General features: G+C 38.0%; 1 protein-coding gene across 1 annotated transcript in view; it reads right to left on the bottom strand.

Annotated features, from left to right (window-relative positions):
* LOC143880272 (Tetratricopeptide repeat (TPR)-like superfamily protein) overlaps nt 1–14,285 on the bottom strand; it is a 75,865-nt gene extending 61,580 nt beyond the window's left edge. Inside the window, exons 1-4 of the mRNA XM_077383115.1 lie at nt 13,939–14,285; nt 4,822–4,973; nt 3,477–3,618; nt 3,254–3,370 (exon numbers count right to left, since the gene is read on the bottom strand). Of these exons, the coding sequence (XP_077239230.1) occupies nt 3,254–3,370; nt 3,477–3,618; nt 4,822–4,973; nt 13,939–14,160 (633 nt within the window). The 5' untranslated portion in view covers nt 14,161–14,285. The remainder of the gene's footprint in view (nt 1–3,253; nt 3,371–3,476; nt 3,619–4,821; nt 4,974–13,938) is intronic.
* Nucleotides 14,286–16,365: the final 2,080 nt, after the last annotated feature.

Below are 16,365 nucleotides of genomic sequence, written 5' to 3'. Positions count from 1 at the left end.
AACTCCTGATAGGTTCTTTGTTCTTTTCCTTCTTCAATCTTTATTTTAGAACACAAAAGATTTTTGTGTTAGTAAATCTTTGCTTCTAACTAAACCTAGTCTCCACATTTTTTTTTTGGGCAGAATACATAATATTATATTAAATACAGGTTAAAGTCATTTTAGAAGAAGATGCCTAATTATTTTTGGGGTAAAACTCATCTTGCTCAAAGTCATATAATAAAGTAAACTATCTTAGGCCGGGTCAGTTTCGGGTTTTTTTCCTTTAAACCCGACTTGACCCATGATTAGGTCGAGTCTTTTCAACCTGAAAATCGACCCAACCCAAGACCCATGATATTTTAACCCAGCCTAGGGTATTTTCATATAGGGTCAGTGCAGGTCAGGCAAAATCTGACCCAAGTTGCAACCCTACCGTTGGTGTGAGACCTTAGGTCTAGAGGTGTGATACCTTGGGGCTTTTCCATCCTCATCTTCTCAAGGCAATATCTTCACCCTTCTCTCTTCTCTTGTGATCGAAATTTAAGATCTCCTATACGTGTGATTTTTTAAGCTAGAGTGGTAATTTTATTTAAGTGTACTAAGAGCATCAAACGATGTAATGTGATTGTGTCAGATCTGAAATTCAACCGCTAGACCGAATCACTATCCACCATTGTATTTCTAAAGTGTGTTGATCTTGAGATCCAGCAGTTGGATTAACCCTTCTTGTGAATTTTGAGCCATATTGGACTATTGGAGGGTTAGAATATAGGTATTATTAGAAAGTGTGTGAAAACCCAATGTAGCCTCTTGGGTAATTTTACATCAAAATAAGATTGAATTGGCTTTCCTTATTAATCTTACACCATATTTTATAATTATATGTCTTCTCTCTTTACATGAATTTAGATTTTTTTCCCCTTCTAATGAAAATTAGGTTTCATTCTTTAAGGAATTGTCTTTTTCTTTTGTCAAATTTGTCCCTTCCCTATTAAGCAGTTCGACTACCTCGGTGAGGATCCCAAGATCACACTCAGGTCACAAGTTCAATTTTCAGCCAATTATCAAAAGATAATAGTGCTTGGAGTCTACACACATCTGTTTGGGAAAAAAAACTACAATATCCCACCAATCTAAACCGTTGTTTCTTTCAGAAAGCAATTATTAAAAAGCCATCACAATTTATGTAAAGAAAAACACTCTACCGATATTCCAATTTGTGTCGGCCCATGATCTTTGGCATGGATGGAAGGAAATCTGCAATAGAGTTGATTGGGCACCAAAGATTGTGCAAGTATGGATCCCCTCGTGAGCGAATCTCTTAAGCTAAACTTCGATGGTTCTAGATTAGGAAATCCGAGTCCTGCTGGTATTGGGGGTGTCCTTAGGGATGATCAGTGTTTTGTCTCCTATAGGTATTGCCAATGCAAATGAAGATGAAGTGCGAGTGGTGCATGAAGGAATCAAGTTACTAGAATCCTATGACCTAAATAAAGTAGTGATTGAAGGAGACTCCCTAAATGTTATTAGATGGCTTAGGGGCACCCATCCGTTTCCGTGGAGGTTCGTCGCTTTCTTTGACGAGATTCTTGACAGGCTGGGCGGATCTACAGTTTCTTTTAGGGAAGTGATAAATCCGTGCCTTTTGATTACTTAGGACACCCAGCAGCAGGGTATCAATGACTGCAGAGGGGCTGATGTACTTCCTGTCAGAAGGATTCAATGGGGCTGATTGCCAGGTACACTGCTGCTGGGTGTCCCAAGTAATCAAAAGGGGCGGATATATCACTTCCCTTTCTTTTATTCATATTCGATGATCGGCCAATGATGTCGCTGACAGACTTGCTAGAGAGGGTGTCACTAGGGCGGAGTTGGAGTTGTTTGATTTCCTCCCCCTTGACGTTTTTTCTTTTCTTTGTTCCTCTTGTATTTCTATTTGTTATCTTTTCTCTTTCTTGATTCCTTGTATAGACCCCCTCAGTCTCTTATTGGAATGAAATCTTTACCATTCAAAAAAGAATAAGAACTGAATTCCTTTAACGAGGTGTAGTTGCATAAAATAATATAAAGAAGAATTTACTTGATTATAAGCACCTCAATGTTACATAATGGCTTATGACTACAGCTATGATACTATGACGAAATTTTAGCATGAACCATGCCACATATGAGTCTCAGACTATCATTGCACTCACCTACCGGCATTTTCTTCTATCTCAAGGACATGATACATTTAAGAGTTAATAAAAGGGAATGATATCAACACCCCCTTGCTTAGTTATGGAACTCTGTCAAACACTCTTTGTCACACCCCGACCCCACTGTATAAAAAATACTGTCCAGTTCTAGTCTTCTACCCTCCCCGGTTTTGCTTTCTAGCAGCACTAACCGTGCCCGACCCACTCCACGGGGCCCGCCCCATGGAGAAGCTTAAAGCACGTCTACACAGGGAGAGGGAGTCCACACATATAGCCCAGAATCTTTCATCTTTCCCTCCTCTGATGTGGGATCTCACAATCCACCCCGCTTGGGGCCCAACGTCCTTGATGACACAACGTACTAGGGGAGGTCCGCTTTGGTACCATTCTGTCATGCCCCAACCCCACTGTGTAAATATTGTCCGGTTCTGGGTCTTCTACCCTCCCCAGATTTGTTTTTCAGCAGCACTAACCGTGCCCGACCCACTCCGCAGGGCCCGCGCCATGGAGATGCTGAAAACGAGTCTACACAGGGACAGGGAGTCCACACATATATAGCCCAAAATCTTTCCCTCCTCATCCGATGTTGGATCTCACACTTTTCTCATTGGATGTTTGATGGCATTTTGGGAACTGTAACAGCCTTTATCAGTTAATTAGGAAAGTGTAGAATGAAGAAAGGAGTGTCATTATAGAAAATAAACATTACATAATGGCTTGAGTGTATAGCTATAATAATATGACAAAATTTTAGCATGAACCATGCCACAAATGAGTTACATAGGCTATCATTACACTCAACTACTGGCATTTTCTTCTATCTCAATGATGTGATACTTTTAAGAGTTAATAAAAGTGGATGATATGAGCACCCCCTTGCTTAATTACGGCACTCTATTAAACGCTTTTCTCATTGGTCTTCTTATTTCTCTTTTAATCAAATTGCAACCATTCAAACAAAAAAGGAAGTGTATAATGAAGAGAAGAGTGCCATTATAGAAACGAGGGAATGTTGATATCATCTCCATATATCAACCCTCAGGAATATGGGTTATAAAGAAAAAAGCACTTACTTGATCTGGCGGGATGGACTCCCAGACTGCATCACATTTTTCAACAGCTTTCTCGACCAAATTTACATCTTCGAAATGCATAAGATGAACATGCAGTATAGATGTCGCAAAAAACATCTATTTAACCACGACATATTAACGCATTAGACAAACCAAAAATCACATTATTGATTATAAATTTGTCTTATATTAATAAGAATGGCCAATGCTCGATCCAACAAACCTGAAGTTCGGGATGCAATACTTCAGTAGCACATGTATATCCACGTTCTAAAGCAGATCTAGCGCCCTGATAGTCTCCTTCAATTACTAAAGTATTTGCAAGCTGTGAATTGAAGTTGCATGACCATAATTTTACTGCAAACCTTCAAAGCAGGAAATGGAAAAACTAACTTCACCTTAAACAAAAGAACATAGAACTGATTTTTTTTAAAAGGTAAAAAACATATAACCAAATAATCTGAAATTTAGATAGATGTGAAAAAACAGCACCAAATTATATGGGATGACAAAAGATTTTATTGTAAGAAACAACCAAAAAAAAACAGACAAGAAAAGGTATTCAGATACAACCATAACCAGCACAGCTTTCTATGTGTTATAATAGGTGCTTCAAGCTTTGGGGTTGCAAGCATGGTTTTAAATTTCGACCGAAATCCGAAATTACCGACACTGAAATCACACTTACCCGAAATGGTATTTTATTTCGGCCGAAATTTTGGAATTTTGGTTGAAATTTCATTTTTCCCCGAAATTTCACCCAAAAAACCTGTTTTTTTTTTAATTATTTTAATATTTTGCCGAAATTTTGACCGAAATTTCGTTTCGGCCGAAATTTTATATCAAATAAAATACTGTTTTCTTGTTTCGCCGTATTTCGGTCGAAATTTCGAAATTTTGTTTTTGGTGGGGTCTGAAACCAGTATCGAAACCGAAATTTAAAACCTTGGTTGCAAGGAAGGTGTTAAAGATCAAACTAATAAATATGCGGAAATGAGACTCAAAACAACGGTGAGGCATAAGCAAGAGCGTGTGCAGAGGATGCATACCTCTCTGAGATACAATCATCCCTGGACTTGAAAATACCCTCCTCCCTAACTCAACCCTAAACCCTATTATGTCAACAATCATACTTCTCAATCTAACTCGGGAAACAATTGAATCATAAGCAAGAGCAGCTGCAAGGGACACCCCACAAGAGTCCTCTCTAAATTGTGTGGTTGGGTTCTATTTATTATGTTTCCTGATGTAAGTCCCCCATTTTCAGTTTAGGATTTTTAAAACTTGGTGGCAACAGAGTTATATTTTAGATAGATTTCATTTAGATGGTGACGAATGCTCTTCCTTTCTTTTCAAATTACAAGCATGCATAACAAGTTTCCATATTTCGGATTTAACCTAAATCATTTTATTATTTTCAAATCAACCACATCTTTCTATAGCATCTACTCTTTACTTTGAAAGTTGAAGCAAGATGCTTACTCTCCAGCTATAATGCATCACAAAATTGCAATTTCATAATAGCGATTAGCATAGAAAAGAAAAAGAGAAAGAAGAGATAAGCATACCCATCTCCAGAAGATACTATCAGCTCCAGACCCTTCTTTAAGATTTGCTTCTGAGGAGGGATAGCGCCAACAAGATGATAGCACTGGCTTAACAAGCTATATGCTCTACACTTTAGTTCGAAGCATGACGGGATTGACTTTAAAAGCAATTGCTGTAGCAAGTATAAAGCTTTGTTAGAAGCGTGAACTTTGTTTTTTAATAGTTAAAGGATGAACTTATCAACAATAGCACCGTGATTTAATATCATTCAAACAAGCAATCGATGGCTGTAACTCGGACAGTATTACATGTCGATAAAAGACATAGAAATGGGACTACAGGATTTTGATTCAAGATACTCGAAGTGTAAATATGTCCACACACATACAGAAACACAAAAAGTGTCTCAGATGTGTATGCAAATAATAGTAGATATTGTTTTGAAAATCTTACGATTTACGGTTCAATTTACAATTCGATTTATGATTCTTAGGCAAAACGATTTGAATCCCATGATGAATCTTAATTTGTATGAATCTTACGATTTTTTATTGAATCTTACGATTCGATCATAAATCGTACGATTCATACGATTTATGCGATTTATCCAAATTAAGTTTTGTATAAAAGAAAATATGTCTTTCTTGCAAAAGACCTCATTTCCTTTCTACATTACAAGAAGCCTTCGAAATCCCTCTCATTAGAAGGAAGAAGACAGAGGAGGATTAGGACATCGAACAAATCGAACCAATCGAGCACAGAGCATTTGTTGAGGGCATTACTCACATCGAGGTGGGAGTCGACGTGGGAGACTACCATAATAAGGACAACATCGATTCCCGTCTTTTATGATTGATATTTCTCATTTGATGTTTGAGACTTTGAGAATTGATATGATCATGTGCCTTTTTTTAAAGATTATTAACCAAGATTCATAGTTTTGGATGAGAATTAGATGATTAGTATGTGTCAAGTTTGTCAACAAACAATTTGTATTACGATATTGAATGCTTATCATGGTAGTTTCTGTTTGAATTAATGAATTTGGATGAAAACTGAATAATTGGCTATTTTTATTCTTTAATTTATTTATAATTTTTTATTATACATATTTTTTTATATTTTTGAATGAATCTTACGATTTACGATACGATTTACAATCCGATACGATTCGACTCCAATTACGATTTACGATTCGATTCCGATTTTCAAAACATTGATAGTAGACATGGCAAAATAACCTCAAACTGGCATGTCCTTCTGTCATGTAGGTATTGGATAAATAGTGTGATGGAGCAATAGTCCCGAAAATTAGACCTAATTTAAAATAATGAAGCAGATACACATTCCTTGAGTAACAGCCTAAGTTGACAATGCTGTTGCATTCCGGTTGACATTTCTGGAAACAAAATCCGTTCTGAAATGGATTTCTTAATAGAATAGAAACTTTTCGTTTGGAATTCTGAAAATTCAAAAACCTTTGACCTGATTACAGTGTTCCAAAGCTTCGGAACATCCCATTCCAGCCGGAACGACCACAAATGCAGGAAATTTCCCAGTTATAGCCCTTTTTTCCCCATTCTCTACTCCACAAATGGTATTGTTTAATAACTGTTGTGGAGCATTGAATGTAAATTAGCCTTCCTGGTCAATGGGAAATTAAAAACTTAAAATACATCAAAAACGTTCTTTTGCATATATTTGGGTTTTCAAACTTTCTGAAAACAAAGTTTAAGATGACCATTGGTGGTCCATTTTCATGCAATCTCTCCTAGATCTGGCGTTCCATTACATTCTAAACCTAGGGAGTATCTATTTGCCTCCATCAAAGTTGTGATCTCAAAGGATGTACCCTAATTTAAATTTTTTAACTGTATTCTAAGTGTTTTCTTCTATTTGTCTTGTATTTCTTGTGCAATATTATCCCAAAATGAGTTTGAGACCTTCCGGTAGGGCATCTTCCATTGGCTAACGCACTCACTAGATCGGACAACCAAGCAGCGCACATAACCATTTTACAATTAATTTGCATTTTATATTTAGCTTATTATCTTTAAGTTAAATAACGATGGCATAATTTATGATTGTGAGTGTGGTGTGATCAAGGTTTTAAATGTTGGTTTCGCTCACCACCGAAATCAAAATATTTCAGTTTCAGTGGAAATTTCGGCCGAAATCATGTAAAAATTTCACAAAAATATCGGTTTTCTTAAAATTTTCACCAAAAAGTACAAAATTTCGGTGGAAATTTCGATAATTTCGGGGTAAATATTTTTATTTCGGTGGAAATTTTGTAAGGGTGAAAATCGAAATTTTGGTTAAAATTTCGGCAAAAATTTCGGATTTCGGCCGAAATTTAAAACTATGAGTGTGATTGAGTTGTCAACTGAATTCATATATTAATTAGGATCATCAAGAGCCAATTTTATGGCTACATACATTTGGAAGATGTTTTTTATTTTAATTGTTACATTTGGAAGATGTTTCAGTAGTAAAATGTGTGTCTATTTTTTAAATTTGGTTGACATAATGGTTTCTTATATTTTTTTTTCTAAATATTTTCATTTTTTAATAAACGTTTATAATGTTTTTTTCAAATTTTGCATTCACTTTTTCGTAATAGAACACTAGGAAGTTCCAATCCAGCAAAAAGTGCAGTCACCCGAATGGAATTTACAACTAAGCTAACAGCATACATCAAATGCAACAAGCATCACGGGACTTTTGATTGGACAAGAAATAAAGGCTAGTTAGAAAGATCTCCAAGTTCAATGCCAAGTACATATTAGAATGCCGTTCTCTACAAAGATAAATGTTAAAAAACATATTTATGGCTATATCTAAACACTTGTTAATAGAACCCATTCTGACCAATATGCATGATATATAGAAAAGGTTGTCAATAGAACCCATTCCGACCAACATACACAATAAATAGAAAAGGTAGTAATCTCAATAATTTTAGTTTATACTCAAGTACAGAATATCACATTTCTGAACTGCACTATATAGTCTGCAAATCATCAAGCATGCTCATGTTAAAATATAAATCATAGATTTAACGAGACAAAAATAGAATAGACCTATGCAAAATTTAAACGAAGATTTCACAAAAAAATAAAAATTAGATCCATAACTGTTTTACCTATACAAGAAAATATGCATGCTAAAAAAACAAAACTAATAAACAAAAACCTTCAAAATGACTCATGTCCAATGAATCTAACAGTACCATCTTCCTCCTGTAAGCTCCAGATTCTACCAGCCCATGCTAGTGAAATCCAAAATAATTGATAGTCGAACACTACATTTAAAAGCAAACAAATCAAAAGAAATACTCACAATTTCTCATCGAACATATCTTTAAGTAAAATGTGGATATGAAATGAAACCAAGCAAGTTAATAATTTCAAGGATTTATGCCAATGAGTTCTTGATCTATAAAGTATTTTTCAATTAGTCAACAAAAAAATGTTATCTTAAAGGTTGGCTTCTTAAAAAGTAATTTCCAAAGCATCACTAAAATTAACTTCTGCCAAAGATCTTTGCAACTTTTTTTAAAATGACAATTTTACCGTTATCACAACTTCTATATAAAATTAAAAAAAAAAAAAACAATGCATTCAATCTAGGACCCATACATATTTTTTTCAAAGCATCTAAGGCAGCCATGTAGGCCCTATATGAGGAAGAGTAGATCCCACTATCTTCACCTCTGAGTTGGAGACACGTGTTCTTCTCCATTCTCGAGCATGGTTTCGATGGTTGTTCTACAATGGAGGTTTGCAGTGTCGCATTGGCGATTTTCCCACAGTCAAGGCCGACAACTCAACTAGAACTTTTCCTCCTTGAGCTAGAGGGTGACGGCCATAGTATTAAATTTCAGCCGAAATCCAAAATTTCGGCGGAAATATTTCGGAATCGATTTGGACCAAAACCAAATGTACATTGACTCAGAAAAATACAGGGATGAAATTTTGTTTCACCGTTATTTACAAATTTCCACCGAAATGTTAAAGATTTCCACTGAAATTACCGAAATTTCCACGGAAATTTTAACATTTCGGTGGAAATTTTAAAAAAAAATTATCAAGGTTTTATATGATTTCGGCCAAAATTTCCATCGAACCTGAAATATTTGGTTTTGGCAGTGGCAGAAACCAATGCTGCCAGGGTGGAAAGCGAAAGCGGGAAGCGAAGGCTCTCAGGAAGGTGGGAAGCGAAAGCGGAAAGCAAAGGCTCTCAGGAAGGTGGGAAGCATGAAGGGTTGGAGATTTTTTTTAATAGTTAAAAAAAAATTTAAAATTTAATAAAATAAAAAATTACTAAAAAATATAAGAAATAATTATATGAACCAAAAAATTAAATAAAAAAACTTATTATTAAAAGATTCAACATTTACTTAAAGGAAAATCATTATCAGCTGAAATGCCTGTGTTGACAAGTTTGTTGACCAGTGCATTGACTAGTGCTTGACAAGATAAAAAAAAATTAGAGACCAAATCATGAGAATTTTTACCGGACTTATGGGATTTCATAATGCTTGGAGATTATAGAATTTATGAATTTTTAAAATTGAAAAAAATACCACATCGTTAGTTTTTTACCAGACCCTTTTTTTTTTTTTTTGAATTTCGACTAGAACTGGGAAGTTGACATTTTATCCTTTTAGATTTGATTCTTGAAACTATTTTTAATAGATTCAAATGGAGGTATTCAGTACATGTAAATCTTAAGTAAATGGACAATAAAAATAGCAAAGATATTTACATGTAAATTTTAAGTAAATGGACAATAAAAATAGCAAAGATATTTACTTGTAAATCTTAAGTAAATGGACAATAAAAATAGTAAAGACATTTACTTAAATGACTTTACATGTCAATACTAAGAAGAGGAAAGAGGAAGAGAAGAGACCCAACAAGAGAAAAGGATGGTAGAAGATTCCCAACAAATACAAAAAGCAATTCCCGTTAATTCAAAACGTGTTTCCCCTAAACACCAAAATGCGCTTGCCATTTTCAGGAAACGTGTTTGCCACGACAAGGAGGGTAGAAGATTCCCAACGAATACAAACGTGATTCCCGTTAATTCAAAACGCGTTTCCCCTAAACACCAAAACGCGCTTCCCACTTTCAGGAAACATGTTTTCCACGAATCGGACACGAGTTTCCCAAAAATTGGAGAATCAAAATGTTTCCCTTTTCAGAATCGCGTCTTGGGTAAACGGATTCCCCATTTTCAGTAATGTTTCCTGCTTCCTTGGCCGAAACTGATACCAAAACCGACATATAAATCCTTGGTGATGATGTTTAGGACGATCACGCGACCGCATCCAACATCACCAATAGTTGGCGGCTGAGATAATGTATTGAGGCATCCCCCAATGTAGAGAGATAGAAAAGTAGAAGATGTTGCCAGTGGCGAAGAAGATGAAGATGCAGATGCGAAGGAAGGCAATAATGAACCCGGAGAAAGCGGCGATGAAGCAAGGGATGCTGCCAAGAAAGGAGTGGTGATAGGGGACCATCCCTAATTCCCCAAATTTCTCAGGAGGTCAAGGTATCAATAACACAAAATGGTGTCATTACCATTTTATGGTATCATAATTGATTGAGTGTCACTACTATTAATGAAACCCTTGTGACACGTGAAATAAGCTTGCATCATGTCACTTAAGTTGGTATGTAGGGGCCACTTGAATTTTCGACGTTTTGGACTAAGTCGATGAATTTAAGTAGGATTAAAAGAGTTTTATGTAATGTCTAATGTAAGATTAGAAGTTCTATTTTAGAAAGTTGAATAACTCAAGTGAAAGTGTCAGAATATTATCGGATATTAGCGGTAGACACTGGGAGACTGCTTACTTACATCAAGTAGGAGTTTTATTAAGAATAGGATGTTATTCTATTGCAACTAAGAGATGGATGTATATTAGGAGTCCTAACCCTCCTCCATTCAAAATTTCATGGGGTTGGAGTCACCTATAAAGTGTAATGGCCTATGGACTTTTGAAGGAGACATGAATGAATTGATTTACTCCCCGGTTGCTGGAAAACCTTTGCTTAGGTAGTAATTTGCTTTGATGACTATGTATTCTTGCCGTCTTCTTGCATCTCTTTCCCTTTCTCTTTTTCTTCCTTTGTTTCCAAGAGCCTGCAGGCTGCAACCATGAACTCTCTTATCATGATTCCTTCATCTACTCCGTAGCCTTCCCCTCCATTGTTTCAAACCTTCCACCTTTGACCCTAGCCCATTAAACCATACCAGACCTACAAAAACCCTTACCATACCTTACCCTTTCACCTATGACCAAATCCACTCCCCAGACCAGTCCCTTAGTTTTCCATCAAACCCAACCACCTTTCCCATACCTTTCACCCTGTGCCCATTAAACTCAAGCCTTAAACCCATTGTAAACTTCTCTCCCTTAGATCTGACCTGAGATCAATTCCAATCCAAGATCAGGCTTTGTAATCTTCCCGTTCCAGACTGTTATACCTGCACTAATTCAATTCCCTACAGCCTTCCATAAATTACCCTTAAACCTTAGATCTCATTCCTTAAACTCCATGCATCATCAAAGACCTAAGAACCCAACAAGAACCTTAGTCCAGACCTATTAAAGACCTCAGACCGCTCCCAAACCCCATCTTATCCTAAGCCTATTTCATCCCAGCACCTACTTTCAAAACTGTAGCATTACTGTACAGTCACAGTCCACTTCTGTGGACTTGTTTACCTGTGAAATCCATAACCATTCACTCAGAATCCCACCTAAACCTTTAATCCTCTCATACATACCTTGAAATCCCGTTGATACCCTTACCTTTACCCTAGACCATCCTTTTTACCATTTCAGCACATCAAATAGCTTACCTTCCGGTCTTAGCAGTCCAGAATAGCCCGATCTTTATTTCAACCGATCCGCCAGGTCATTACCTCTATAGAAGAGATAGTCGGCCCACTTCTAGCTGTTCAAGCGATTATGCCTGTTCTAGCCCTACCATCCGCCCCTATCAATGTCCTCGACATGTCTCTGGATGCTGGAGAGCCTTGAATTGGACAATTTCTGCTTTGGACTCTCCTATGGCCAAACCCTCTTTATCTTCTATTTCTTCTTGCCAAATCGGATGACCTGGTCATCCTGCGACCTCCTAAGTTTGGCCAACACTTAAAACTGTTACAGTCTAGTTCAACCCATCCAGTCCGCGTGTAAGCCAGCAGATAAATTCATAGTACCATCAGAATTTATAGACATTCCATATCTGATATAAACCGCGACGTACCAACCCTAACAGATCTGTCCAGATCTGAACACACCTTTAAAACCTCTAACAGACCTACCGCCTATCTCTCTTGACACCTGTCAACTGGCCTATACACATCAACAGGCCTTGACACGTGAACTATGACAAACTGCTAAAAGCCATGTTTCAAAACGTGGATTCGATGTGGAACGCGGCCGAAGAAAATCCCAGTCAACTGGCACAATGCGGTCGAGTACACGGTTGACGCGGTCATACTTCAGGAGAGTCAAAAGGAGTAATAGACTCTGTAGGGCAAAACGCGGAACGCAGCCAAGGTAATTCGACTCGGGGGAGTCCATGATGATGCGGGGGAGTTTTAAAACTATGGCTAAAACAGAGCCTTATAAATACATTGTACTTGCCTGAGAGAAAGCCCTCTAAACTTTTATTTTAATTGCTGTGCATCTCTATAATCCAACAGTCCATTTAAGCCTGTCACGGCCTACTTTAAGCTTTGCAACAGTCCTCTTTAAAACCCTGCACACAATTCCTCATGAATATCTATAGTTGTTATCTTACCCTAACTTGAGACTAAACATTGTTCGAAAGGTGAGCAATGGGAATACCATTCAAAAAAAAAAAAAAAAGGTGAGCAATTGCCAAAAAAAGATTATGGAGAAATGCATCCCGTTAGAGGCCCCTTTCATCATAACCAAAGTGAGGCTATTCGGAGGCAAGATGTACACAATAACGAGGGACCAAAAGCTCAGTGTTACTGAGGCCTTTGATTCCCATTCTCCTAATGTTATCATCATCGAAGATTGTAATCAAACATCGTGCATACAATAATAGAACCATTATGATCCACCCACAAAGCATCAAATAGCAACTAAATAGTAAAAGAGAAACTAAATAAAAATAGCAACTAAATCAGTGTTGCAAAATGTGGATGTGGCCTGGAACGCGGCTGAATAAAATCCTAGTCGACCACCCGGCACGACACGGTCAAGTACTCGGTTTACACAGCTGAGTACTCGGTTGGCGTGGTCATAATTCAGGTGAGTCAAAAGGAGTCTCCAATGACTCTTTGGGGCAAAACACGTGGTCAAGGTAAAAGGGAGTAGACTCGAGGGAATCCATGATGACGCGGGGAGTTTTAAAACTATGAACTAAATAGTAAAAGAGAAACTAAATACAAATGCCTGAAGCTGCAGAATCAACTAGCGCATGTTAGTGAAACCCTAACTAAAAAATACTAAAATCAAAGAACAAGTCGGTAGAGAGAAAAGAACCCAGACAGCATAAAAAAAAACCTAAGCAAGCTTCAGATCATATGAGCGCACGTTAGCAAAAACCTGTGAAAACAAGGAAAAGAGAAACTAAATACAAATGCTTGGAGCTGCAGATCGACCAGTGCATGTTAGCAAAACCCTAGCTAACAAATACTCGAATCAAAGAACCAGTCGGTGGAGAGAAAAGAAAGCCTTAAGGCTCCATTTCTTTCGACCTAAAAATGGACGTAAAATTTGTCTTATTTTGAAAAATGAACAAAAAACAAATTTTACGTCCATTTTTACGTTGAAAAGAACGGAGCCTAACTAACAACTGGAATCAAAGAACTACTCGGTGAAGAGAGAATAAATTGGAAGGTAGTTCGAAAGCAAGCTTCAAATCATATTGGCACACGTTAGCAAAACCCCTAAGCAAGCTTCAGATCTTATTGGCGCAAATTAGCAAAAACCAGTGAAAACAAGTTACACAAAATAACAAGAAATTGGAAGGTAGAGTTCCTTCAATTGAAATCACTCATCGAAAAACATAGGATTAGAAGGGAAGAAGAAAATTTGACATGGAAAGAATTTGCAGAGAGATGATTTGGAGACTGACCGATCTTTCTAGGTGAGATCTAGCGTGATTGACGTTGTGAGTGTGCTTGAGGAGGAGAGAGGCGATCCGAAGGCGAGTCTTGATCTCAATGATGGGCAAGAAGGAGACCTTGCTCTGGCAGATGGCTTCAAGGCACTTCACCGTCTTCCCAATCTCCCCGATTCTTTCGTGATAGTCTGCAAGACCCCATAATCCCTCGGCCACCGCCTCCATTTCTCTCATCTTCTTCTTCGCACCGAGAGAGAAATTAGAAAAAGATTCGGTGTATCACATTTTCAGTATCCGGGGAGAGAGAGAGAGAGTCGAATGCGGGACCATGAGAGATGATATCTTCACTCCTGCATTTTATAATGGCACTCTTCCTTTTTCCAATAGTCAATCCTTTATACAAAATAATTTCAAAAATATTGGCTACAGGCTTAAAATGGTTCTCATAGACATTATAAGCCCAAATCAGTCAGATTTTGTGGAGGGCAGGCTCATCCAAGAAAACCTTCTTCTCATAAACGACCTTATTCATAATTTCCATAAGCAGAATGGTTCGTCTCCCCCTGTTATGTGTCTTAAGCTTGACATTCGTAAAGCTTTTGACAATGTCTGCTGACACAGCCTCCTTTTATTTATGAAAAAAATAGGCTTCAATGAAGTCTGGTGTCTTTGGATTAGTCAATGCATCTCTGATCCTTCTTTTTCTATCCTTATAAATGGGACTCCTAAAGGGTTTTTCTTATCCTCTAATGGAATTCGGCAAGGGGATCCCCTTTCTCCTCTTCTTTTTTTTATTGTTATGGAAATGTTTTCAATCATTTTCAATGAGGCCATGGTCTCCAATCAAATTCGCACTCCATTCAGGAGGGGAGATCTTCAAATCAGCCATCTGCTCTTTGCTGATGATGTGATTCTGTTTGCCAGTGCTGATAGAATTACTGCGAGTGGTATTACCAACTGCCTGGACAAATTCTCCGCTTGCTCTGGTCTTTCAATCAATCTCCTTAAGAGTAAAGTTTTCTTTTCTCGGGGAGATATCTCTCTGAAGCAAAGCATTACCCAAGCCTTGAGGATCCCAGAGGGGACCCTCCCTGTCACATACCTCGGCCTTCCTCTCATCCCTTCGAGACTCACCTCTAGGCAATGTCAACCCCTGATCACAAAAATCAGAAAAAGAATTGCCTCGTGGAACAACAAGCATTTATCTCGTGCTGGGAGGCTGGAATTGATCCAATCTGTCCTCAACTCCCTTCACCTATACTGGACTGCTGCGTTTAATCTTCCTCAAAGCTCCATAAATGAAATTGAGCGCATTTGCAGGACTTTCCTTGGGTCGGGTTCTGACTCAAAGAAGAGCTATCACCCTGTCGCCTGGGAGGTTGTCTGCCAAACTAAAGAAGAGGGGGGCATTGGAATTCGCAGGCTTTTAGACCTCAATAAAGCTAGTAAGATGAAACTTCTTTGGAACATTGTGGCTAGTAACAAGTCCTTGTGGGCTCAATGGGTTCAGAAAAAGTATTTCAGGGGGCGGAATCTCTGGCTTATGAAAAGCCCATGCAAGCCATCATGGGGTTTCAGGGGCATTTTTCAGGCTAGGAGTTGCCTTCAACCATTTGTGTGCTATTCAATTGGTGATGGATCTGGTATTGATTTTTGGAAGCAGCCTTGGCATCCAGGAGGAATCATTCAGCAGCAATCTTCTATAGGCCCATTTGTCAGTAACATCCCGGCAAATGCCTCTGTAAAAGACTTATTTCAAAATGGGGAATGGGACAGACTCATTGATCAACCTCAGAATAGGGAACTCAAGGAAATTCTTAGATCTGCCCTGATCAACTCTTCTATGCCGACTCCCAGTGGTAAATTCACCTTGAAATCTGTTTGGGAATCAATCAGGGTTAAAAACCTAAAAGCGAGTTGGCACTCCACAATCTGGTTCTCGGAAAATATTCCAAGGCATGCCTTCTCCTGCTGGCAAGCATTCCTTTCAAGGCTCCCCACAAAGGACAGATTAATTAGGCATGGTACCCAGCTTCCTCCGGAATGCTTTCTCTACCTGCACAGCTCGGAAAGCATTGATCACATCTTTTTCGAATGTGGGTACTCAAAATGGATTTGGGGGATTATTCTAAAGAACCTGAAAATTAAAAGGAGAATCTTGAATCTGCACTCTGAAGAAGAATGGATTAGAAACAGCTTCAAGGGTAAAGGTCAGTTCAATACTGCTATTCGCCTTCTTTTCCAGGCCTCCATTTATTCTATTTGGTTTGAAAGAAACGAAAGAGCCCATGGCAAGGCCCCTCAACACAAACAGCAAACTTTGGCTCACATCCTGGCTATTGTTAGGACCAAGCTCATTGAGTTCCAAAGAAATGATTGGGTAAATCAAAACAGTATCTGTTGCTCCAAATTTTTAAAACTCCCCTGCTACCCGAAGCA

This window comes from Tasmannia lanceolata, unplaced genomic scaffold (assembly GCF_043159265.1).
Source record: "Tasmannia lanceolata isolate RefF3 unplaced genomic scaffold, GAP_Taslan_0.1 ptg000006l, whole genome shotgun sequence".
In the NCBI taxonomy this organism is placed as follows: Eukaryota; Viridiplantae; Streptophyta; class Magnoliopsida; order Canellales; family Winteraceae; genus Tasmannia; species Tasmannia lanceolata.
This window is presented reverse-complemented; position numbering and strand designations above follow the sequence as displayed.